The 27113-nt window shown below is 41.3% G+C and overlaps 2 protein-coding genes across 3 annotated transcripts in view; one reads left to right on the forward strand and one right to left on the reverse strand.

Moving 5' to 3' along the window:
* The window catches only part of LOC146713220 (beta-1,4 N-acetylgalactosaminyltransferase 2-like), a 30727-nt gene extending 11020 nt beyond the window's left edge, over positions 1-19707 (forward strand). For both annotated transcript variants that reach the window (XM_085452296.1, XM_085452297.1), the window contains 7 exons: positions 19-85; positions 11960-12073; positions 12293-12379; positions 17917-18098; positions 18295-18438; positions 18873-19101; positions 19187-19707. In XM_085452296.1, coding sequence (XP_085308422.1) covers positions 19-85; positions 11960-12073; positions 12293-12379; positions 17917-18098; positions 18295-18438; positions 18873-19101; positions 19187-19380 — 1017 coding nt within the window. In that variant the 3' untranslated portion in view covers positions 19381-19707. The remainder of the gene's footprint in view (positions 1-18; positions 86-11959; positions 12074-12292; positions 12380-17916; positions 18099-18294; positions 18439-18872; positions 19102-19186) is intronic.
* Positions 1-27113, reverse strand: part of LOC146713211 (V-set domain-containing T-cell activation inhibitor 1-like) — a 169935-nt gene that overhangs the window by 121457 nt on the left and 21365 nt on the right. The window lies entirely within an intron of this gene.

Genomic DNA, 27113 nt, shown 5'->3' on the forward strand with positions numbered 1-27113 from the left:
CATGTGTTTCTATTATAGGTTCTCTTAACTGTGTCTAATGGTGTCCTAACAACAGAAACTCCAACTGCAGAGGCCACTGTTCAAGGTGAGTTTCCAAGTCAAAGGTAAATTTATATATACACTGGTACCAAATTAATATTGGTTTTTTTTTAAACCATATTATTAGCTTGCTTTTTTCTCTTTGTTTCAATGTTTTTTGTTCCTATGTCCCTGATAGAAGGGTCAACATTGTACAGAAAATGCTAATATTTATATAATTATTTTGGATGAAACATTGAAGAGTGGAAGAAGTAAAAACTGGGTGTAAAGTAAACTATATGACGAACGTGACATTGATACACTCATCCATACCAATAGAGCATCTACAGCAATTACATTGGGATATCATTCAAACTGGAGAAGTTTATTTGAATGGTAACAAAAAGAGGGAAGGTGGGGGATTGCACTTGTTGATCTGTGGGACCAACCCCCGAATACAGGAAGTTTGATCATATGAGTATTACCTCAGTGCAGAGCTTGGATGGATGTTGGATATCTCTTGTTCAGTGTCCTTGAAATATGACTGGGTTTAGTTTAGTGGCCTGGACTGTAAGACTCAAGCTTCTGAGTTCAATTTCTCTAGCCACACCTGATAACCAGGGCTTTGCCCATGGGGGCTAGCTGGCCTCAGCCCAAAGAAGCTACAGTGGGATGCAAAAGTTTGGGCAACCTTGTTAATAGTCATTATTTTCCTGTATAAATCACTGGTTGCTACAATAAAAGTCATGTCAGTTAAATGACATTCAGTTAAATATATCATATAGGAGACACGCACAATGATAAGTGAAATGAAGTTTATTGGATTTACAGAAAGTATATATCTATATCTATATATCTATATCTATATATCAATATCTATATATCAATATCTATCTCTCTATATCTATATCTATATCTCTATCTATATCTCTATCTCTATATCTATCTCTCTATATCTATATCTATCTATCTGTCACGGCTGGCGGAGTGAGCCGTGTGGAGTGGAGGAAAAGGAGGACCCAAAATGCAGCAAACTGATGATACGAGTGACATTTATTTACAAAGTGGTGGTGGCAAAAACAGGCAACGAAGCATGAGACAAACTAAAGGAAACCTGAACTGGGAGAAACTAAAGAGCAAACCTGAAATCTTAACGAAACGGACAGTGGAGCAGAGAGACGCAGACTAAGGAACAGGATACCAAGAAACACAGACGAGCCGACAACAAACACAGACCGACACCCACTATATATACACACACACAAGGTAATCGGGTAATCGCACACAGGAGGGAAGAACAGCTGATCTGAATACACATGATGACTGGAGGACACAAGCTGAACACAATGACAACAGACACAGACCTTCAGAATAGAACAGGAAATCTAGGACCCGAACCGGACACCAGGGGGAGGACACAGAATAACTAGAACAGAGGAAAATAATCACAAAACACAAAACGCTATGTGTATATATATATATATATATATATATATATATATATATAGCAGCTGGATAGCGTAGTGGTTAAACTACACGCCTTTGGAACAGAGACAGATAAATATGAAGGCATGCCGGCTCGGACGTCGCCCGGATCAACAAGGTCCGCGTCAGGTGTTGAGGAACCAGGGCACCCTGACGAAAAGTGGGCTACTGGAACAAGAAGGCATCGGTGGGCAAGGGACGAAAACAGGGCGTTGTTGGAATGCTACTACGCAAGTAACCCCGGCGGAAGGGGCTACATGAATAGGATGAGGGACCTATGGATTCTTCGATATCCAACATCCACAATGACGGCGAAACAACTAGTAGCTCAGTGTTCCAACATTCGAAAGAAGGGACTGCTCTCACAGCTAGAGATTGACGAGGTACAACACAAATGCTACGGCAAGGAGGAGTCAGGACGCCAGGTCAGGGGGGCGATATCATCACCCCCACCCGAGATTGGGTACATAGCCCCAAGTGCGATAGGAGAAGGATCGTTGAGTGCGAGAGGAACTGACCTGAAAAATAGGATCATGGCCAAGCTTGAAACCTGGATCCCCCGTAGCCGGTTACCAAGATTACGTGAAGTACCCCCAGAAGGTCTGCTAGATGATGTTAATGCAGCACTACGGGCAATACCTACAACCACGATTACCGACGAAGAACAAGATCCGGGCCATCAACACGTACGCCCTGCCCGTGATCAGGTACCCTGCTGGGGTAATAAGCTGGCCAAAGGAGGAGATAGAAGCCACTGACATAAAGACAAGAAAGCTCCTGACCATGCATGGAGGGTTTCACCCCAAGTCCAGCACCCTGAGACTGTACGCTAAGCGGAAGGAAGGGGGCCGGGGACTGGTGAGTGTCAGCACCACAGTCCAGGATGAGACAAGGAACATCCAAGAATACATTGGGAAGATGGCCCCAACTGACCGAGTGCTCAGTGAATACCTCAGGCAGCAGAAACCCAAGAATGAGGAGGGAGACGAGGAACCATCATGGAAGGACAGGCCCCTGCACGGTATGTACCACCGGCAGATAGAGGAGGTGGCTGATATCCAGAAATCCTACCAGTGGCTGGACAAAGCTGGACTGAAAGACAGCACAGAGGCACTAATCATGGCAGCACAAGAACAAGCTCTGAGCACAAGATCCATAGAGGCTGGGGTCTATCACACCAGGCAAGACCCCAGGTGCAGGCTGTGTAAAGATACCCCAGAGACTATCCAGCACATAACAGCAGGGTGCAAGATGCTAGCAGGCAAGGCATACATGGAACGCCATAACCAAGTGGCCGGCATAGTGTACAGGAACATCTGTGCCGAGTATAACCTAGAAGTCCCGAGGTCAAAATGGGAGATGCCCCCAAGGGTGGTGGAGAATGACCGAGCTAAGATCCTGTGGGACTTCCAGATACAGACGGACAAAATGGTGGTGGGTAACCAACCGGACATAGTGGTGGTAGACAAACAGAAGAAGACGGCCGTAGTGATCGATGTAGCGGTTCCCAATGACAGCAATATCAGGAAGAAGGAACACGAGAAGCTGGAGAAATACCAAGGGCTCAGAGAAGAGCTCGAGAGGATGTGGAGGGTGAAGGTAACGGTGGTCCCCGTGGTAATCGGAGCACTAGGTGCGGTGACTCCCAAGCTAGGCGAGTGGCTCCAGCAGATCCCGGGAACAACATCGGAGATCTCTGTCCAGAAGAGCGCAGTCCTGGGAACAGCTAAGATACTGCGCAGGACCCTCAAGCTCCCAGGCCTCTGGTAGAGGACCCGAGCTTGAAGGATAAACCGCCCGCAGGGGCGTGCTGGGTGTTATATATATATATGTATATGTATGTATATATGTATATATATATATATATATATATATATGTGTGTGTATGTATATATATATATATATATACATACACACACATATATATATATATATATATGTGTGTGTATGTATATATATATATATATATATCCTATATGATATATTTAACTGACATTTTTTATTGTAACAACCAACGATTTATACAGGAAAATGATGATGACTATTAACAAGGTTGCCCAAACTTTTGTATCCTATTGTACATGGGTCCATCCACTTATAATAATGGATTGCATTTATATAGCACTCACTCTCTCACTTTCGCACACTGGTACAGACAAACCACAGTTGTAACCTGGGGGCAGACTAACAGAAGCCATCTGGCCAGCGTTGGTAAACGGCAGGTTAAAGTGTCTTGCCCAAGTACACAACGACCAGGGCAGAGAGAGCTGGGGGATTGAACCGGCAACTTTTCAGTTACAGATGAGCTTCCCAACCACCTGAACCATGGTGGCCCACTACCTATGGGGGCAGTATACTTGAATCCTCCACCCTCCACCAGGTTTTCTTTCCAGACTTTGAGATCCAGTGGATCAGAAGTTGCTTCTCTCTGCCTTTCAGTTGGGGAAAAGGTCCTGACTATCATTTGTCTGTGTCAGGGCTGGACTGGGACAAAAGAATTGCCCCGGGCATTTTGACTATAGATCGGCCCACCAGGTATTATAGGAAAAGCTATAAAAAATTTGAATGAAAACAAACGCTGTTGTGACAGTGATGTAAACTCATACATGCCAACCCTTCTGATTTTTCCGAGAGAGAATCCCGAATTTCAGTGCCCCCTCCTAAAAATCTCCCGGGGCGACCATCAACGTTCCCTCTAAGCTGCGCGTGTGCGCAATTGCGCACTGCTGGCATGGTCTCTGCGCACAAAAAATCTGCGTTGCGCACAAAAAAATCTATCATGAAATTAAATTAAAATTAAAACTTTAACAATTCTGTTTTGCAGTGTTAGTCAGTGAGTGACTGGCTGTTCCCGTATGGGATTAAAACGATGCCACCTTATCCCATACTCCAGTCAATCACGTGATTTACATTCGTATATACGGAGCTAATCAACATCGTTGACAGGCTATGACAGCGTCCTTATGTGCCGACACCGGTGTTTTTGCTGGAAAAGCGGTGTGGCTGATGTGGAGTGAAGCCGTGTTAATGACAACGTGTACAACCATTGGAGATGTGAGCAGGACAGACGGAACAACTGAAGGAAAAAGTGTGGACTTTATACCAGTTTTTAAATTGTGTTGATAGGCCACGTAAAACCAGAGTTATGATAAAAATATATGCAATGTTTGGTTTTCTTCCTGAATACTATCGTTGTTTACATAGCTGGACTGGCCATTGGGCCATTTGCCCGATGGGCCGATGGTGATTTTTCGTCTTTATGGGCCGATGATTTTTTTTTATAACGGTATAAACAATGAGAGGTGGTGACACACCTTTGGGCTGAGAGTTATTTTTACACATCGGCCAGCTGGATGCTGGCCGATGTGTAAAAATAACTCACTTGTTTGGTGGTGGCTATGGCGGAGCTTACACAGAGGCCAGCAGGTGAATGAGGGAAAAGGGAAGCAGGAGGAGGAGAGACCCGAGGCAGCCGCCGGTTCGAGTCTCAGGTGAACTGAACTTCAGGTAAGAAGTTATGACCTGCAGTCTATCTGGGTCAGATATAAACTGAGTCTAGGTGGAGTTTATTTTCATTGTGCTGACTTTTTACTGTCAATTACAATAACTCATACTGCGTACTAGCTAGCATGACGAAGTTTCTATACAGCTGGGTGGGTGCTATGTTCGTGAACTTTATTCATAAGGTTAGTTAGTAGAGTTGCCAATCATCCCGTAATCAGAGAAAATATTACGTGTTTCGTATTGAGCTGAAAAGGAACACAGTTTGTCCCGTACTTCAGCTACAATGGAAAAAGACACAAAGCTGGAGATTTTCCTGTGTCTTTGCTGCACAGTTGCCTCTTCTTCTCTCATTCTCACCCCCTACTTCAATCATGAAACTGATCAATGATCAGCTGATCGGCTTTTCTCTCGTGTTTGTTTATCGCCCACTTTGTGCCAGAAAGAGGAAACCAGCGGATGTCACGCTAAACAACAGCAGCACATTTAAGCTTGATCAGCTGTTGTTAGAATTTATTTAATATTAATTTCCAGTATCAGCTGATGTTTGCTGGAGCCACAGCTGTAAAAGCTGCTGGTCACGATATCAGTTTGGATATCAGGTGAGAGGGAAACATGAAGAGCTGAATAGGTGATGGAGAAACAGGTTTACCTTTTAGGTCACATGAATGAGTTGAAGGGAAGTTATGAACTGTTTCTGACAAATAACACCAGGATCTTTTTTTACGTGGCTGACAGCTGGTAACTGTGCAGGGGCGGATCTAGCAAAGTTTTTTCAATCATTTCTAAACAGAAGTGTTACATGGACGAAAATTTACGCCAGCATCAGGTTATATTTAGACAGCAAGGAGCAGACGGTGACGTAATTCTGAAGGCTAGACTGTCCAATTTCACAGTCGCTCATTTCCAGGTCTACCTGGCAGTCGGAGGACCCGGCCCACTTAGATCGCGAAGGCAGGGTCCTCAGGTGGACACAGCCTCTGAATTTGGACTCCCCTGTTGTTTCTGGTGTTACAGATTCAAATATTGGGGATGGATACAAGAGGAAAAATCCCAAAGAACAACACTGGTCCGGCCGGGTTGAGTCAAACAATGATTTTAATGATCACACGAGTGGGAGATGGACACCGTACGCAGACAGCCTCAGATCTCGCCTCAAAAACCACATTTCCATAGTTTTATGAAATCAGGGTATTAGAACGCCCCTTCATGCGTAAAACAGGTGCAATACAATCAATGTTGACAGTTTATTTAACACAGAAAAGAACATTCGCTCCTTCCCGAGGACAGACACTGACTCCCACCTGTCTCCTGGAGCCAACTGTCCCCCTGCGGAGACACAACATTGCAACTACAAGGATTTCCAAATTGATTAAGGTGATCAGTGTGTAATGCTCTGAATCAAGTATGTAATATTAAATGAATATTGTTTAATCAACTGCCACTACTTAAAACATAACAAAAGCTATAACTGAATACAGAATCACCAAGAATAACATGATATCAGTGTTGTGTAAGCGCGTGCAGCCTTCTATGCTCAAAGCCTTTCCCCTCCATAGATCAGCCAGACATTCGCGCTGACTGTAGCTTTTAACCCTTATTAACTTGAGCACAACTCTATAATGAGCAACAAACTGCAATATGTGTGAGATGATCATGGTTACACCTGCAATGAAAGATCATATGATTATTCTGGTACCTGTAAAGAAAAGATTAACCTAAGGTTATAACAATCACTGTAATGTAAAGGTTAATGTAAGGTCAAAAGCTTCAATAAATGTTTAATGCAAAGCTGATTATATGATTCTGATGAACTAATAATGCAGATACTAAAATAACAGAAAAACATCCCCTTTTCATCCCACACTGGCCGATAAATAAACTTTAATTTTAAAATTAAAGAATCATGTGCTAACGGCTGTCTAAATGACTCAGGTAAAGTTTGTAGCATGCATGTTTGTTGTTTTTGTCTGCTTCCACTTGTCTTTGCACTAGGATGATGTCGGCGTAAATGTGCAGTCATATTCGTTGTGTTCCCACTAGTGCTGTCAGCGTTAATCTCATTGAAATGACGTTAAAGCCACAACACGGCAAATCTCCATTAACGAGCTACCGCGGATCGCCCCGTGCGTAAGACTGGATGACCAACGCGTTAACGAGCTAACTGGGCTAACACACTAGTTCCAACCAATGTAATTGAGCATTGCGTGGCACATCCAACATACTGTTTTACTTTACTTTAGTCCATGACGCGCTTACCTTCAGGGTCATACGTCACATGAAGACCAAAATAGTTCCAAACGCCACATCTGAATTAGGGTGGGGGAGGTTCAATTTGCCAAGTTGCAACGACAGCTTAACATCTGTCTCTCTAGCTTGCCCTGCGCTCAGTGAATCTGTGTTCAACTACTCCGCCTAGGCTGCATTGTTGAGCGCAGATCCACTGAGCGCTCAACACAGACAGCATTGTCAGAAGGAAAGTTGATAAAATAAATTAAAAATTTTGTATTGTTCAATAAATATGTGTACCGAACGGTTCAATATTGATACGAGTATCATTGCACCCCTAATATATATATATATATATATATATATATATATATATATATATATATAATATATATATTATATATATATATATATTATATATATATATATATATATATATATATATATATATATATATAATATATATATTCAGATAATTACTTATTAAAAGTGAGACATTTTAAATGAAAATAAGAAAGACAAGTATTTCTTTGTGCGCCCCTTTCCCTGTTAATGCCCTAACTGGCCCCCTGGCAAAACTTTGCTAGACCCGCCCCTGCACAGTTACCAGCTGTCAGCTATGTAAAAAAAGGATCCTGGGGTTATTTGTCTCTCAGAAACAGGTCATAACTTCCCTTCAACTCATTAATGTAACCTAAAAGGTAAACCTGTTTCTCCATCACCTGTTCAGCTGTGATGATTCAGTAAGGACATCTCGTGGTTTCATCTTCATGTTTCCCTCTCACCAGATAACCATACCGATATCATGACCAGCAGCTTTTACAAACATCAGCTGATACTAGAAAGTAATATTAGATACATTCTAACAACAGCTGATCAAACGTGCTGCTATTTATTAACGCGACATCCGCTGGTTTCCTCTTTCTGGCGCAAAGTGGGTGATAAACAAACAAGAGAGAAAAGCCGATCAGCTGATCATTGATCCGTTTCATGATTGAAGTAGGAATAGGAGAGGGAGGGGAGAGAATGAGAGAAGAAGAGGCAGCTGTGCAGCGTAAAGATGCATAATAAATCCAGCTTTGTGTCGTTTTCCATTGTAGCTGAAGTCCGGGACATACTGTGTTCCTTTTCAGCTCAATACGAAACACGTAATATTTTCTCTGATTACGGGACGATTGGCAACTCTACTAACTAACCTTGTGAATAAAATAAAGTTCACTATCAGTAACATCATAGCACCCACCCAGCTGTATAGAAACTCCATCATGCTAGCTAGCACGCAGTATAAGTTATTGTAACTGACGGTAAAAAGTCAGCACAACGAAAATAAACTCGACCTAAACTTGGTTTATATTTGACCCAGATAGACTGCAGGTCATAACTTCTTACCTGCAGTTTAGTTCACCTGACACTCAGACCGGGGCAGCCGCCTCGGGTCTCTCCTTCTCCCTCCCTTTCGCTCATTCACTTGCTGGCCTCTGTGAAAGCTCCGCCGTAGAAACCACTACCAAACAACTGAGTTATTTTTACACATCGGCCAGTATCTGGCCAATCCACCAGCTATCATTGTTTATACTGTTACAAAAACAAACAAACAAACAAACAAAAATAAAAATGAAAAATCACCATCGGCTCACTGGGCAAATGCCAGGTATGCCCAAAGGCCAGTCCAGCTATGGTCTGTGTGCCAAATAACACTTCAGAGTGCTCAGCCTTCTTGGGTTAATTGGGTGGAGTGCTGGGAATTGCGCCACCTGGTGATCAGTTGTGGCAGAAAATTCTGGACAGACCTGGTGAGGGTATGCTGGGGGCAGGGGCCATGAAGAGAGAGAGAGAGTATGCATTGTATGCAAACAGCTACCAAACAGCCATCATAATTCGTCATACAATGAGAACAGGACAAATCAACAATGGACAATGACTAATTAATATTAAAATCTGTAACATAATATATTGTTTGGAGTTTAGTCTGTTACTGTTGCTATTTTTACCATTTCTTCTTGGAACAACTGTAACCCACATAATTTCCTTAGGGATTAATAAAGTATTCTGATTCTGGTTGTTTCAGGATGACCTGCCATTATCCAATGACACATCTGCTTACCTGCATTTTTGCTCGTTTCTCCTCCTTGTCTTTTCTATTTTTTTTCTAAACTGAGCACCCGATGGCTTTGAACTTTTCTTGTCCATCTTCCTCGTTTTAATTTTGCACTCCAGTATGAACACAACTCGAGGATCGCCACAACTTAACCTAATAGACCTACATCTTAGTTCACAAATTCACTTTGTCTAAGGTGTATTTCTGGGAATAGGCTTTGATTTACAACATTATGAATGAAATGTGCTCTATTTGGAAGCAGCCCGCTCCTTTCGATGTTGTGTGGGTTGGGTTGTGTGTGACACTTTAAATCATCAAACTGTAAATTATAAATTTTAAATTGTTATTGATACCTTTACTCAGAGTCCTAAAGTGTATATTGATTTTCTCACTCTTCTTATAATTATTGTTTGTTTACTTGCACTGCTGTAACTGGAGCCTCGTCGTCTCGTCTCTCTATATACTGGACTGTATATAGCGAAGATGACAATAAAGTTTACTTTGACTTCAGCAGCGAGCAGGTGCACAGAGGCCTCTCACGCTCACTTTTCGCGTATATAATTTCGAAAAAACATCGTTTCAAATTATAAGTCTGTATTATAATGTCTGGTGTTTTCTTGTTTGTTGTTTTGTTTTTATTTTGTTTTATTTTGCGAGATGGTTATTAGATGCTGCTCCAGCCAGCCAGAGAATCCCCCGCAGCCCCGCCCTCTCCTCCCTGTGTCGCAAGCAGCAGGCGCACCTCGCAAACGGAGGGCGTCCTTACTCCCAGCAAATGTGCGATAGAAAACCGATCAGTGCCTATGCCATCTTCAGTATGTGCTGGCTGACGTCGGGGCAGCATGAGTACGAACAATTTTATTTTTTTGCCGATGCCCACGATGCCGCCCTGGGCAACCGACCGTGTCGCCCGTATCAAAAACCACTACTGCTTCTACCATTGTTTACAGCGCTGTCGGCCACAGTTTTTTTTCTTTTACTTACTTCCGAAAAGAAAACGTCATTTATGCTATTCAACAGGCTACTGAAGATATTTTAACTTTTTAAAATTATGCAAAATTGCAAAATGCTTAGCTGTGTCACTAACAAAACCTCTGTAACTTTGCTCTGCTTCAGTTCAGCAGAATCAGGTAATGTTCAAATGTTAATGACTTTCTTTCGTTTTTGATCTATTGCAGAATATTTTTAAGGTTATCTGCTATAAAATCCCAGGACAGGAAGATCGCCTTCATCTTTTTCTGTGTTTTTGACACAAAGGCATCTGCTGTGATGCTTACACCTTTGATTAAGTCTTGCAAGTGTCAGCTTTCTTTTTATACATATAAAAATATGGAAATGTACTGATAGTTGATCAGAATTATAATATTTCTGACTGAGGCAAAATTTCACCGATTACAATCGAATCGAATCAAATTGTGGATCGAAACTATTCAGGACCTTGTGAATCGGAATCTAATCAATTCTAGATATCAGTGATGATACCCAGCCCTAAACATGACTCAAGTGCGGGACCCAGGCAAAACAAAGCAGAATAATCAGTTAAAAAATTAATTCAATCTGGAGATATTTACAAATAATTTAAACTGTGGCAAGTGACTAATTCGACTTGAACAAACACAAAACACGAGTGATCTTTTGCATGGGCAAGAGTCTTGACTAAACACAAAGATCAGATTAACTTGAGTGAGTCCTGTCAGTAACACATTAAGCTAGCCAATATTACTTTTTTTTAGATCATTTTTAATTTTTTTTCCATAACATCTGTGTAAAAGAAAAATTGTAATCTCAAAAGACTGATAAAAGTTAGAAGACAAAGACATATACATGTATTCTTTTTCTTACAAGGCATCTTGACACCTTTTAAAAAAATCCTACCCTGCAAAACTTTTTTCTTTTTTCTTTTTTTACACCCTTTAAGTTATAATGGTTTTCCCTTTAACTTGCCTCCATAGGTCCATACAATTTCAGACATTGTGTCTCCTCAATCAGCGTAGTATTGGTGGTTTTACATGAATCTTATTTAGTAAAGTTCAGGACTTCATATTCTCGTTGTCAATTATCAGTAACTAATGTATTTTGGCTGGGCAGCACTGGGCAGCATGGAAGCATGGTACTTAACACTGTTGCATCACAGCAAGAAGGTCCTAAATTCATCTCCACCATCTACTGTATTTTTGTGCGGAGTTTGCATGTTCTCTCTGTGTTTTCACTGGTTCTCTTGTATACTCTGGCTTCCTCCCAGAAGCCAAACACATGCAGTTAATGAGGTTAGGTTAACTGGTGATTCTAAACTGCCTGTGAATGTGAGTGCCAATAGTTGTCTGTATGTATGTGTTAGGCCTGCGACAGAGTGGCGACCCACCCTGACCTCCCAATAAGGATAAGCACAAGAGAATGGATGGGTGAATAATTTAATTAGGAAAACCACTTTCCTAATTAGTCAGAATAAATTACTCTGAATTAAAGACTACTCCTGTTATATTATAAGTCCTTTCTGAGAAATTACCAGCAGTATTATATTACTGTGAATATACATAAAGTAAATTTGTCACATCTATTGGCACTTAGCCATAACGAATTAAACTTCATTTTAAAGCTAATGTAAAGTTGTTTGGTTTGAATTCACAGGTTCTGGAGAGACAAAACTGACTATTGAGTCTAGCACCTTGTCGGTCCTCAATGACCTGCTGGCCAAAGTGTCCTATACCAGCACCATCTACCATATAAACACTGGAGACCTTGGTATGTGTCAAAAATGTGAAGAGCTATAACCCACATTTTTAAATGACAATTGAATTTGCAAAATGTCATGTGCATTTTACATTAGCATTAATGTATGAGTCCTGTATGTTATATTTAAAATAACTGAAAGAATAAGTCCTGAATTGCTTCTTTGTTATTTTTCTTTAAACAAGAGTCCCGCTTGTTCTGAACCTAAACAAATGTTATTTTTGTGTTCAGTCACTTTCCAGTTTGAAAACTATGAAGCCGTGTTTCCCATTACCATCCAGCAGCCTCATGTACCAGTCCTGTATGACATGGGAACAGGTAGAAGTGTACTCTTCATCAGGGGTCAAAAGCCAAGTCCATATTCATTTAAACGCTTCTTTATTATTTGCATCTTTTTTATCATTGCATACAATTGAGAACATTAGTTATGTTGAGGCAGAATCATTGTCTCCTTCCATCATTGTCATTTTCTCATTAACTTATACTTGTAGAACCCTCTCCCCCCAAAAAACCAACCAAACAAACAAACAAACACTATACTCTCAAAACTCTTCTTCATTCCTAGTTGTTTCCACCTGAAACAGTTTGCTTAGTTAAGAACTAGTAACTGATTAGTTAGAAATATCATCCTAAAGATGTAGGAACTCCACAAGAATATAATAATTATGTCACAATGTTTGAAACGGACTCACGTGCAGACCAGGTATCCTTGGCAAAGAGAAAGTGCGTTTATTTACAGTGAGACACCAGGTGAGGATATATATACAGTGCGGCGGGGGAAAGGGTCCGGGGCTCCAGGGTCCAGGGGGAAACAGGGATTAATCCAATACACGCTCTCAGTGGGTTCCAAACACACGCTCGCTCGGGTCCAGGGCAGACCTATATACACACAGAGAAAGAAGTCCAGGTTAGGGATAGTCTCAAACTCACAGATACCGATTCAGATACAGATTCAGGTTCAGAGGGACTGACGCTGATGGCTCAACGATCCAGCGAAGGATGACACAGGCCCTTCATCATAAATAGTGCTCCAAATCAGCTGGGATCGGCTGCATGCGTGACTGTGAGCACGGGTGCGTGGGCCAGGGGTGGGAGCCCGTAATGAGCACTGCCCCGGCAGAGGAGAGAGAGCGCGAAGGAAAAAACAAACAAAACATGTTGCCAAACACAGAGTCAGCCAGTGAGGCACGGGGACCAAGACAGTACCCCCCCCCCCCCCTCCCTTAACGGGAGCCTCCCGGCGACCCACCACGCTTACCCGGATGCGAACGGTGGAACTCCAGCAGCATGCGCTTATCCAGAATGGCCGCTCGCGGGACCCAAGAACGCTCTTCCATGCCATACCCCTCCCAATCCACTAGGTATTGAACACCACGCCCCCGGCAACGTGAGTCCATGATGCGGGTGATCGAGTAGGCGGGCAAGCCATCCACAAGCTGGGCAGGAGGCGGGGGCCTGGAAGGAGGGCACAGAGTGATAGGTTTACGCTACAAACCTATTCGCTGGAACGTTAAGGACAATTTGCTACACAGCAAAACAAGACACGAGTAGGCAAAGATCTTCATGTTTCTCGTGCACGGGAGAGAACCGGACAAACGCCGTTCCTTCGCTTGACCCCAGTCGCTCTCGTCCGTGGAGACATGGAATTCACATTTTTCTCCCTTGACAAACAGTCAATTCTCAAGGAGGCATTATAGAACCTGCCTGACGTGGTTTTTGTGTTCTGACTGGGATTTTGAAAAGATCAGAATGTCGTCTAAGTAGACGAAAACAAAGCGGTTAATAAAATCCCGAAGCACATTATTAACTAATGCCTGAAAAACTGCCGGGGCGTTGGTTAAGCCAAAGGGCATAACCAAATACTTGAAATGCCCCAGGTGGGTGTTAAAGGCAGTTTTCCACTCATCGCCTTCGCGAATGCGGACCAGATTGTAAGCGTTTCTCAAATCCAACTTACTAAAAATGGTTACTCCCTGAAGATCCTTCATATTAAATCATTTTTTGAATAATAATTTTTAAAAATATTTCTTCACGTCATTATGCTGGCCACAAGTAGAGGTGACAGTGGCCACGAGATTGAGATCCAGGCATTAGAGGCTCTTAATGCGTGCTTTTTTTTTTTTTTTTCTTTTAGCCATTCTTGGGTGTTTTTAGCTGTGTGTTTTGGGTCATTGTCCTGTTGACCTGCGACTGAGACCAAGCTTCCTGACACTGGCCAGCACATTTCTCTCTAGAATCCCTTAATAGTCTTGAGATTTCATTGTACCCTGCACAGATTCAAGACACCCTGTGCCAGATGCAGCAAAACAGCCCCAGAACATAACCGAGCCTCCCCCATGTTTCACAGTTGGGACAGTGTTCTTTTCTTGATATGCTTCTTTTTTCCATCTGTGAACATAGAGCTGATGTGCCTTGGCAAAAAGTTCAATTTTGGTCTCATCTGTCCACAGGGCATTCTCCCAGAAGATTTGTGGTATGTCAACATGTAGTTTGGCATACTCCAGTCTGGCTTTTTTATGATTTGTTTTCAACAATGGTGTCCTCCTTGGTCGTCTCCCATGTAGCCCACTTTGGCTCAAAAAGCGACGAATGGTGCACTGATGTTTCTTGCGCATGAAGTTCAGCTTGGATCTCTTTAGAAGTCTTCCTGGGCTTTTTTGTTACCATTTGGATTATCCGTCTCTTTGATCTGTCATCAATTTTCTCCTGCGGCCACGTCCAGGGAGGTTGGCTACGGTCCCATGGATCTTAAATTTCTGAATAACATGTGCACCTGTAGTCACAGGAACATCTAGCTGCTCAGAGATGGTCTTATATCATTTACCTTTAACATGCTTGTCTATGATCATCTTTCTAATCTCCTGAGACAAATCTTTCTTTTGCTTCCTCTGGTCCATGTTGAGTTTGGTACACACCATGTCACAAAACAACACAGTGATTACCTGGAGTCCTATATATATATGCCTACTGACTGATTACAAGATAATAGACACCTGTGATGCTGATTAGTGGACACACCTTGGATTAACATGCCCCTTTGGTCACATTATTTCCATTCTTTTCTAGGGGTACCATCATTTTTGTCCAGGCCTGTTTCATGCATTTATTTTTTAAGTAATTCACTTGAAGCATGGTTGTGTCACGGCTGGGGCAGCGGTTGTGTCACGGCTGGGGCAGCAGTCGTGTGGTTGAATGAATGAGGATCCAAGATGCAGATGGCAGTGGAGATGCGAGTGGAGCTTGATTTACAGTGAAAATAACAAAGGTGAGGGCAGAACTGAACATAAACCTAAACTGGGAAAACTAACAAACAAACCTGAAAACATAAGGACACCGGGAGATATGCAGAGATGGCAGATGAAGAAGGCTGGGCAGAGAGACGCAGAGAGACGCGGAGAAACACTGAATTAACACGGAGTCACACAGAGGATTTACTGAGAAGCACAGACGATGCAACGAGGAACACAGGCAGACACACACTATAAATACACAGAAGGTAATGAGGGAATGGCACACAGGAGGGGAACACAGCTGAACCTAATTCACCAGACGAGACACAAGCCTTCAAAGTAAAACAGGAAACACACAGTCTGTTTTACAACACAAACACAGGGACACGAACAGCGCAAAGAGGACAGACACAGGTAAGGCTGATAAAACAATAAACTCCAGGTTCAACCCTAAACTAATACAAAATCAGAATTAACACAAAACACATGGTGAAATCCAAAGGAAACACAAAACGCTGGGTCAAAATGACCAAGGATCATGACAGGTTTAAAAGCAGGGTTTGACTTTCATTGTTTAATATTTATAGAATTTTTATTTATTATTAGTTTTGTCAGATTAAAGTTATTTCTTTGACCATTGTGAGTTTTTTGATTGACCAAAGGTTACCAACTATTTTGTCAACAAAGTAACTGTATTCTGAATATCGCCTTTTTAAACGGTAACTGTAATGGAATACAGTTACTGATATTTTGTATTTTAAATACATAACGCTGGTACATATACTCCCCAACACTGTTGAATACATTAGATTTTTTTTAAACCAGAGAATGCACCCACTGCTGGTTATTAGAAGGAATGCACATTTAATTTACCGTATTTTCACGACCATAAAACGCACCGTACTAAAAGGCGCAGTCTCAGTTATGTGTGCCATTACTGTATTTAACACACACATAAGGCGCACTGGATCATAGGGCGCATACAAGTACCGTATGCGTATTTAAAAATAAAGCGGGAGCAAACCTGAGTTCGGTACCTTACTCACATTTTTATTACCAGTAATCGTCATCATCAACAACACACAAGCATACAAGTGCGCGTATTTAAAAATAAAGCAGGAGCAAAACAAAGTTTGGTACTCACATTTTTATCATCAGTCAAACCCATCGAAGTCCTCATCCTCTGTGTCTGAATTGAACAGCTGCGCTAAATCTCCATCAAACATGCCAGGTTCACTTTCTTCACTGTCAGAGTCACTTTCCGTGCCGTGCGGCTCCTCGGAAATGATGCCGGCTTTTGCGAAAGCTCGAACAACAGTGCCAGCAGACATGTTAGCCCAAGCATCTACAATCCATTCGCAAATTGTGGCGTAACTCGCCCGGCGCTGCCTTCCACTCTTGGTGAAACTGTGGTCTCCATCGGTCATCCATCGCTCCTAGGCCGCTCGCAGCCTTACTTTGAACGGGCGGTTCACACCGATGTCCAGCGGTTGGAGATCCTTTGTCAGGCCTCCCGGAATGACAGCAAGCTCACAGTTCATTTGTTTCACTAGTTTTTTTTTCACATCGGCTGTGAGATGGGCACGCATAGAGTCACAGATTAAGAGCGATGGTGATGCGTGGAAAAAACCACCTGGTCTCCTTACATACACCTCCCTCAGCCACTCTTTCATCATTTCCTCATCCATCCAGCCCTTTTCATTTGCCTTAATGATGATTCCTGCTGGAAACTTCTCTTTAGGCAAAGTCTTTCTCTTAAAAATCACCATAGGCGGCAGTTTCTGTCCATTAGCATGGCAGCCAAGCACAACAGTAAAAGAAGACTTTTTGTGCCCCGTTGTGCGTATCGCTAGCATGCTGGTCCCCTTCTTCTCCACAGTGTGACTCACCGGGATGTCAAAAGTGAGCGGGACCTCGTCCATGTTTGTGATGTGGCTGGGCTGGATGTTTTTGTCGCCGATGTGTTTGCTGCAGTAGGAGCGTAAGATGGCCAGCTTTTCCTTATAATCCGCTGGAAGTTGCTGCGCTACCGTAGTCCTGGTCCAGATGGAAAAATGGCACCGTTTCATAAAAAGTGAAAGTGAAACTGCTTTTAGCCGAATGGTGACCGTCGAAACGCTTCTCCCACTCGTTCTTTGCTCGATGATCCACCGCTCGAGTCTTTCCTCCAACTCGGGCCACCTCGCCTTATGTCCGCGGAAACTCAGCTGCGTTTTCTTGACCTGCCGGAGCTTGTTTTCTAGCTTCCTCCATTTGCGAACCATCGATTCGTTAATCTTAAATTCTCTCGCCGCTGCTCGATTTCCATGTTCCTCCGCGTAGCTGATGGCCTTCAGTTTAAACTGTGCTTCATAAGCGTGTCTCTTTGCCATTTTCAGGGTTGCCCCCACACTTCACCGTTTACCGTTCTCATGGTGTTCTCTACTACGTCCTCCTTACAACACACAGGGCGCACTGCGCTATAGGGCGCGCCGTACTTTTTGAAGAAAATCTAAGACTTTTAAGTGCGCCTTATGGTCGTGAAAATACGGTAGTTTGAATGATTCAGAAATCTAATGCTACTCGGTGCCATTACTAGTAATCCATCATTTATAACAATATTCTCTGTATACTTCTGTTTGTTAGATATCAGCTCTCAAGTTACCATTGTCACAAAGACCTTCCTGCGCTACAAACAACTGAGGGTGTTGTTGGATAGCATCCGGAAATTCTATAGTAACATAAAAGTGATTATTGCAGATGACAGCTTAGAACCAGAGAGCATTACTGGAGAAAACATCCAGCATTACATCATGCCTCCAGCACAGGTATGCACATGCAATAATTTCATGATTTATGAGTATTTCGCAATATTTTGGACTAAAATTACATTTATAGAATATTAGATATGCAATTGTCGATTCAATTTATGGAAGATTTATCAAGTACAATTTCAGTCAAACCATCAAACCAGGTACCATTCCGATATATGAATTTGGGATGGGGTTTTTTTTTCCCCCTCAGGGCTGGTTTGCAGGCAGAAATCTGGCTGTGTCGCAGGTTACCACCAAGTACTTCTTGTGGGTGGATGACGACTTTTTGTTTTCTGAGAAGACAAAGATAGAGAAACTTGTGGAGGTGATGGAGGCAGTCCCAGAACTAGATATGGTAAGGATAAAATAGCTTGTGTTGGATCGTTCAGTTTGTTTTAACGCGTTTAAGTAGAACTGTAACAGCTACAGTAGTAGGCTGATGACCCCAACGTTGTACTTTTAGAATATGCAGCCTTTGTTGTTCACCTAGGTTTTTGTATTCAGGTGGCAAAAACTAACAATTCTAACCAACACAGAGAAAAATTATTTTCAAGATTCAAGAATTAGGGTGAAGGGGATGGGATGGTATTTTTACAGGTGATACTGTACACTTAATGAGTTAAAAAGGAAGGGGAAAAGAGGAAGCGAGCTGAGTATGTAACAAACTGAGATGGTCTTTTGTTTTCAAAAGTAATTTAAGATTATTCTTCTCAGTCACCAGTTTTGAACATCTGTTACATCTGTTTAGGGTTGACTTTATAATGAGTTGTTTGGTTTTTCTCTAATTAGGTTGGTGGGTTAGTGCAAGGGTGCAAGGTTCACTTTTCTATTCTGTATGAGGAAGGAGATGAAAACGAAGGTGGCTGCCTCTACAGGAAGTCTGGTGGGAAATTCCATTCCCTTCCTAGTTACCCACAATGCCATTTGGCCAGTGGAGTGGTCAACTTCTTCCTGGCTCGTACAGATGCCATGCAGAGGGTGAGATTTGACCCGAAGCTCCAGCGAGTAGCACATTCAGGTAAGTCCAGATCTCAAAACAGTTTACATTGAAAATTGCAGTATGATTTTTTTGTCAAATGGCAAATCTCTCTTTCTGACTTTAGAGTTCTTCATGGATGGCCTGGGCTCTTTGATGGTTGCCTCATGTGGTGATGTGACAATTGACCATCAACCTAAAACAGACGGAAACCGTAATCCTACCTACAACAAATTCAGAAACCCTGGAAGAAATGATGCAGAATTCAGACTGCAGCTTCACTTTTTCAAAAACTACCTTAAGTGCATTAGATATGGATAGAAGACTATAAACGAACATAAGGGTCAGTTGTTGTCATACATGTTGCACTTCATCTGAACATTTTCTTATTTTTCATTTGTATTGTTTTGTCATTGTTCCAGAATTGACAGAGCTTGGGATTATAAGTGAAAATAGCTATTTTGTGGCTTTCTGTTGGGTTTTATTGTTCCTGATTTGATTTCTTAATTATTCTATAGAAAGTTTGATGTCTTGTGCTATTGTTAATAAGGTTAGGGTTATTTAATCTCGTTTATTGAACTTTTATTGTTCTGTTTTCTCCACTATTTCTTTTTCTTCAATATATCAATGCTTTTGTTGCTAGTGTGACCTCTGTGTAGTGTCTTCTCTCATCTGCATTCACAACAAAAAGGCAATGGTTAGAATGCTCTCTTTTTAATGTCGTGGGCAATCAGCACAAAATCTCGCAGGAATCCTCCATTATTCTCAGGATTACATTTCCACTCGCAGTGTGATCGTATAGTGGTAAATTTATACAACCAAAATAGAAAAAGTTCAACACCATTAACATTGCATGTTAAATTTCCCTAATGAAAGGAATATAGAAATATATTTTAAAGCTGTACATGAAACAATGTAAATTCTCTAAACAGTGTGGCACAGTCACATACCTGCATTCACAACAAAAAGGCAATGGTTAGAATGCTCTCTTTTTAATGTCGTGGGCAATCGGCACAAAATCTAAACGGGAAAGCAACAACAGAGTTAGCTAACTATGCTCCCATTTTGTTTCCTCTCCTCCCAATAAATAAATCTCACATAAACGTGCACTCAGTTCAACATAAAGACTGGAGAAATGACCTGCAACAAATGATGTATAAACAACAAAAATAATCGGGTCAGACTGTATTACTTTAACAGCCTGCGATATGATTTTTCCTCCTGTTAAGGTTCAAAAATTCAGGAAGGAGAGTACAAACCACCCTTGGTCCAGAAGCTCTTGGTCAAACAATGATTTTTAATGAATACACACGTGTGGGAAGAACACTCTGTGCGCAGACAGCAAGTGGTCTTCGACTTACTCAAAGCATACACAGATTTTTATACTGTCAGGGCTTAAATTTAATGACGCCCCTTTAACGTCACAAATACATTTTATACATAGATCAGATCAACACCACAATGACTTTTACCACCGTTCGAAAGAACATCATCTTCTATTTTCATGGCTGGCACTTCCTGTCTACCTTTCAGTTCTTGTCTTGTTCCTCTTTCTTGCCGAGACAACAAGGAACGGTTCCTCTTTTACCGAGACAATTTTGCAGTTACAGCCAGACATGACTAACCTCTCCTCTAAATAAATCTAACTAAAAGTGTGTGTGTCACGACCTCACTCAGCCTCTATGTCACCTCTCGCACTTCTGACCTTTTACCAGACCAGAGGCTCACTGAGACTATGTATATGTCATCTGCTAAATAAATGTTCTAATCAAAAACCTCTAATGAAACCTTAATATAAAATGACCTGATATAAATGTTTTGTAAGCATGTATTGCAATTCCTTCTATGTTCTAGTTTTCCCTCAGCATGGATCATCTAGACACTCTCACTAGTGAAGCTTTAGACCATTAATGAACCTGAACATCAACTCAAATAAGCACAGATATGCAATATGTATAAAATAGTTATAACTGCACCTGGAATACAAAGTTAATTTAATACCTGTATGCATAAAACCTTAAAGCCTTCTTAAAGCTATCTGTTACATTGTTAAAGCAATGATCAATTTGAATAACCTAGTAATTCAAATGGCCTCGTCTGGCCTGCTGCTCAAAATAACCTAAGACTGGTTTCACTTCTGCAAACTCTCTGCAAGCCTGTTTCCTGTCAGCCTGTGACTTTTAGCCTTTTCTGAAAGACACACTGTTCAACCTCTGAATGCAATATAAACTACAGATTATATTATTAATGCAATGGTAATAATGATGATTATTTAACAATAGCAGTAAAATAATTTCCCTGCTCCACACTCCCCACGACATTTGCGCATTCCTTACCTCGCAGGAATCCTCCATTATTCTGAGGATTACCCAGAATCTAGTGATGTGACGTTCTGTATCGAGGCTTCGGAGCGTGTGTCGAGTAATGGAGGGGGCGTTTCCGTGAAGCGCGTATCGAGGCTTGCTTCATTTATGGGAGGAGCTGAAAATGATGACGTCCGAAGCCTCGCTGCCCGGTTGTACCACGTGACTGGTTCAGGAAGCGGTTCGAACTTTGCCGCAAATAATCATTTTCCATACTGCCAGTATAAATATACACAGTATACTGCCATCACTACAATATACATGTTTTACACACTACTTTTGTTGTTGACATTTACAGGCTGTGTGCAAAATGCCACACTCTTCAAATTCATGCCAACTAATATTTTTACGTCCAGTAGGTGTCCTACTAGAGCAAATGAAGCTTCAAGAAGCTTCGCGTTGGGGTGAACCAATTGGATGAAAAGCTTCAGTGCTTCATGAGGCTTCATCTGCCCATCACTACCAGAATCCCTTGCCCTTTGTGAATGTTGCAGGGTGACTTTATATATATATATATATATATAAATTTTTTTTTTTTTTTTTTTGGTATCTGTAGATACCAAAAGGAGGCAATTCTGTAGTATGCATTGCATGGGAGATATTCAGGTTTAGAAAGGTGCTCTACAGAGGACAGTTGTGCATTGCTGGTAGTCAGGAGGATAAGCAGCTCCCGACTGTCAGAAATGCTCTGTGCGGGTAACAAAGTCGGCTCAATGCACATCCAGGAATCCGTGTGAAAGAAAGGTGTCGCTGCAGCTAGGCTCTCAGGATAGTGAGGCTTTTATTTATATTTGCATCCTGGTGCGTTAAAACTAGCAGCCTCTGTGTCCCGCTTGGATCCTCATTCCGAAATTTCAGACATTTAAATAAAATGGTGAATTGGCTAGTGATGAGGAGCCACTTAGCTCCGTAAAATGAGGTTTGATTAAATTAAACTCTTATGAACAGCTATGAATTCTACCTCTCTGCTGATGTGTTCCAAACAAACGATGCTTTCTACATTACCAAATTGTGTGCTAACTACCTCACACCGCTGTGTCTGGGATCTGAAAAAATAAAAAGTTAAAAAGATATACCTTGCGGCAGTTGTGAAGTGCTGATGAAAATACTGTGTGTGTGATGGGGTGTTTTTATATAGGTGGACTTGGTTTCAGTTGGGTTCTGAGATGCTGATATAAAGAGGAGGTTGTAAAGAGAAAGGTGGAAAAACTATGGTGGTTCGGTTAGTCAGTAGGAGGTGTAATTGTCTGCCTGTAGAGATAAAGGTGTGGGGTGTAAGAAAATGTGAAAAACCTTTGGAGGTTCAGTTGGACATGGTTTCAGTTGACCTCTGACATGATAGGATAAGATAATGGAACTGTTTGTAATTAAAAATGTGGAAACTATGGTGATAGGTTTGTAGCTTGAACCTATTCGCTGGAACGTTAAGGACAATTTGCTACGTAGCAAAAAGCAAGACACAAGGCACCAAAGTTCTCTGGTTTACTCATGCATGAGGGAGACCTGCCTGGAGCCAAGCGTCGTCCCACCACTTGACCTCTGTCAGACTCCCAGCCAGGTCCCCCATAGCACTCCTTTTATTGTGGTTACATGAATATGCATAGGGTCATTAACATATAACATCTTACATAGGTATACATGTGAACAAAGAATACTGTGTGTGTGTGTGTGTGTGTGTGTGGGGGGGGGGGGGGGGTCAGAGTGTGAACCCATAAACGACTTCCCTAAACCTGCTGGTCTGGAAAATCCAACAGTTCATCTAAACAAAAGGCACTTAACCTAAAAGAGATACAGCCACGTTTATCCTCCCATAAAACAATTAAACGAGGTACGACCTCTTCAGGATGTAGGTGTGCATTCCAGTGTGGAATACACACCAAGCCTTTGCGGCCTGCTAAAGATCACACATCCTGTCACTACACAATTGATTATACACCTCTAAGCATATATGGTTAAATATTTCTAAGCATAAATGACAATCAACAATACAAAACCTAACATATGGAACTACAGTTGGGATGTGTGCTGGGATGCTCTTGGTAAAGGGAGCCTCTTTTATTGTTTTATGAATTGTTTTGCTGACTGTTGGGGGCCTAACTGTAACCCACTCTGTCTAACTGTTGCAGAGTTAAGAATATGTGGTTTTAGAAGTATCACAAGAAAAGTTTACTTCTAAAGGAATACCTGTTGTTGTTTGTGGTACTCTATTTAAAACTATTAGCCTCTGTGTCTTTTCGGAGCACTAAAGAAAAAAGTAAAATGCTCCTAAAGTAGTTAAATCATCCATGTGTGATCAACAAGTCTTACTGTTGCAGTGTGTTTGTGACTAGTAGATAACTATAGGGCTAGTTGCATTAAAGGAACATTGGGGGTTGATACAGTGCTAGTGTGGCTAGGTGTGAATATGTGCTTTTAGAAGTATCCCGGTTTATTTCTAAAGGTATACATGTTGTTTGTGGCACTCTGTTTGAAAACTATTAGCCTCTGTGTGTTTCAGAGCACTAAATAAAAAGCAGAATGATCCTAACTAGTTAAAATACCCCTAAACTAGTTAAATTAAATCATCTATGTCTAAATAACTGAGCTCTGAGACCTATACAATCCTTTTAAAAATAGTTTAATTAAAACACATAATGGTTTCATTAAATAAAACTCTATTAAACACATGTAAACTCATATGACCCCTGAACCCACATATACCCACATGGTGACTCTTTTGCTGATAGAAGCTGGACAGAAGTTTGGACTGTGTTTAGAAAAAAGTTCCCAAAGTAAAGTGAAAACCATCAGCAAAATACTGACTGGGAAAAATACTGATGCTGCTGTCAAGACAATTAAAATTAAGGTAAATTACAAAAGCAAAAGTAAATTTAAAAAGAAATTAAGGTAATTTACAGTTCATATCAACAACTAACTTGTTATACTTAAAGCAGACGTCAAAGGCAGGGAGTATCTTGGTTTATAGAGTCTGTCCCTGAGAGTTTAGAGGTGCATAGAAGTTTGGTCTCTCTCGTTTCTTTCTCAGTACGACCGAAAAATAAATTCCACATCAGCAGAGTTAATAATGCTGCTGCTGCTGTCAGGAAAATTAAAATATTCTTCCAGTCCTTTCTCTCTTCTTGTGGTGGTGAAGTTGATCTCTGCTCAGCAGCTGCTGTAAAAGACATGAAAATATCTACTTGTGCAGAAATAAAATGAGAACCATCATGATGTTTGACATGAACAACACTTCATGTTTTTCAGTCATAAATCACAAACATGGCAAATAAAAGTTTAACAGACCATAAATATAAAAGTGATTGTTCAGTTTTGACTTGTTAAAACTTACCAGTGACGTTGAGTCTGCAGCTCGCAGAGCTGAGACCATAATCTGTGTTTACTTGACACTTGCATTGACCCGAGTCCTCAGTCCTGAGTCTGCACAGCTTCAGTCTGATTCGTTCTTCTCTGAGGGCGTCTTTGTCACTCTGAACTCGTCCTGAAAACTTTTCATCCTGAGACTCTGAGACTTCAGCACCATTATGGACACGATACAGGACTGAGAGTTTATCATCAGTTATCAGTTCACAGTAGATGTTTAGATATCTGCCTGTTTCTACTGTGAACGTCCACTCCAGTGTGATGTTGTGGTTCTCCTCGGCCTGATAGGAGGTCTGAGTCACATTCACTACAACTGATCCTGTTGAGGAGACAAAGACAGAGAGAGGAGCAGACACTCTGAGAACTTTAGTTTAGAGGTTTTGGTTTTAATTTTACTTTAAATTTTATGCAATCCATGAACTTCAAAAACAGAATGTTAGTGTGCTCTCTAAATCTTAATCATGCAGATGTTTTCTGAAGTTTCCATAAAGTTTGATGTGAAGTTTTAGATGTGTTGCCTCAGGCTTCTCCACTGTCCTCTAAGTATTGAAATCTAAGTGACCAGGGAAGTACACAGAGGGATTTGTAATGTAAATTATTGCTACAAAGCATCTCTCCATACAGAGATGCTTCTTCACACTTAAGCTTGTGCATGTTTTAATCAATCAATCTTTATTGACAGACTTTATGTCCATAGTTCTAAACAAAACAGAACAGATACACCTTAATAAAAAATATATGAAATATTTGTACAGATATAAAACCACAAAATACATAAAATACACAATGACTTAAAGGAAATCAGTAAATACACAATAACTTCAAGCAGTGCTTCCTCAGACTGGATGAGTAACGGGAACAACTCACTGTCACATCTGTGTGTTAAAATTTTACAGTTAGTGGAGCCATGCAGTCGTTCTCTAAAAGTGAACATTAACTTCCTTAAAAGTGCTTTAAAAATCCAAACACTCTCAGCTACTGCTTGTAAGATGACCTCCGGAGGTAGTACATAGCTGTGTGCAATAAGCTTTAAACAAAACGAGTCACTTTAACTAATTTTCTCTTAAACTTCAGAGGGATACCTTCTACGGAATATGGTCTAAATGGACAGACTATGTTAAGCATATGAGGTGTGATTTTGTGTATGATGTTACAACCCTGAGTACTACGTAAACCTACCTGCCCTGCTGCCTCCTAACCCTAGTTTTTTTTCTCTTCTTCTTTTCTTTTCTCTTCTTTTTCTGTCTTCTTTATTTTTCAATTATAAGTTAAAATGTGACAGCAAAGAAAGTTTAAAAAGGCAAACTACTGTTATTGTCACGGTCCTGGGTCCCCTGACCCAGCGTTTTTAGTTCTTTGTGTTGTTTGTATTATTGTACTTGTGTGAGTTATTCTATGGTTTCTAGTTTCGATCCCTTGCCCTTCATGTTTCTCTGTGTCCCCTCTGTTCTGTGTAAGTCTGTGTCTGCATGTTTGAGTTCCCCTCTGTGTATTTTGGTTCTTAGAGTCATCTGCCTTATGGTTTATGTCTCTGTGTTTCTTAGTTGCTGTCTCCACTGTGTCAAGTTCGCGTCTCTGTGTGATACTTCCTGTTTTACTTTGAAGGTCCATGTCTTATGTGAATGTGTCCTGCTTTGCTTGTCTCGTCAGTCCTGATTTCTCCCAGCTGTGCCCTCCTTCTGTGTCTCATTCCCCTCGTTACTCCCCAGTGTATTTAAACCCTGTGTTTCTCTGAGTCAGTGTTGTGTTGTCCCTCATGCTGTGTGGATCTCCCAGTGTCTCTCTGTGAGTTCTTAGTTTGTTGTTTCTTAGTTTAGTTTAGTTTGTCCTACCAGCAAATAAAGCTGTGATTTTTGAGTTCATCCCCTGAGTCTGTGAGTCTTGCATTTTGGGTCCAACTCCTGCCTGCCGCACAGCGATTCATGACAGTTATGTTCAACAGCTGTCCCAATAAAAGACATAATAAAAAAAAAAATTACCGTTAGTGGAGCCATGCAGTCGTTCTCTAAAAGTGAACATTAACTTCCTTAAAAGTGCTTTAAAAATCCAAACACTCTCAGCTACTGCTTGTAAGATGACCTCCGGAGGTAGTACATAGCTGTGTGCAATAAGCTTTAAACAAAACGAGTCACTTTAACTGGAAGTGAACAAAAGCTGAATTTGCGTGGAAATGCATTTGCCTGCACATTGAGCTTACAGCGTTGTATCTATACGTCATCATCATTTATTTGATCAGGAATAAAGTGACTGAGGTATTTCACCTTTTTATGAACCTCGAGGGTTTTTTGGACCGTTTTAACAGAGGGAAATTTAGCTGTTTGTCCTGCTTGG

Source organism: Copadichromis virginalis, linkage group LG3 (genome assembly GCF_057382275.1).
Source record: "Copadichromis virginalis isolate Kocher_CV1m ecotype Utaka linkage group LG3, C_Virginalis_male_GT1.1, whole genome shotgun sequence".
In the NCBI taxonomy this organism is placed as follows: domain Eukaryota; kingdom Metazoa; phylum Chordata; class Actinopteri; order Cichliformes; family Cichlidae; genus Copadichromis; species Copadichromis virginalis.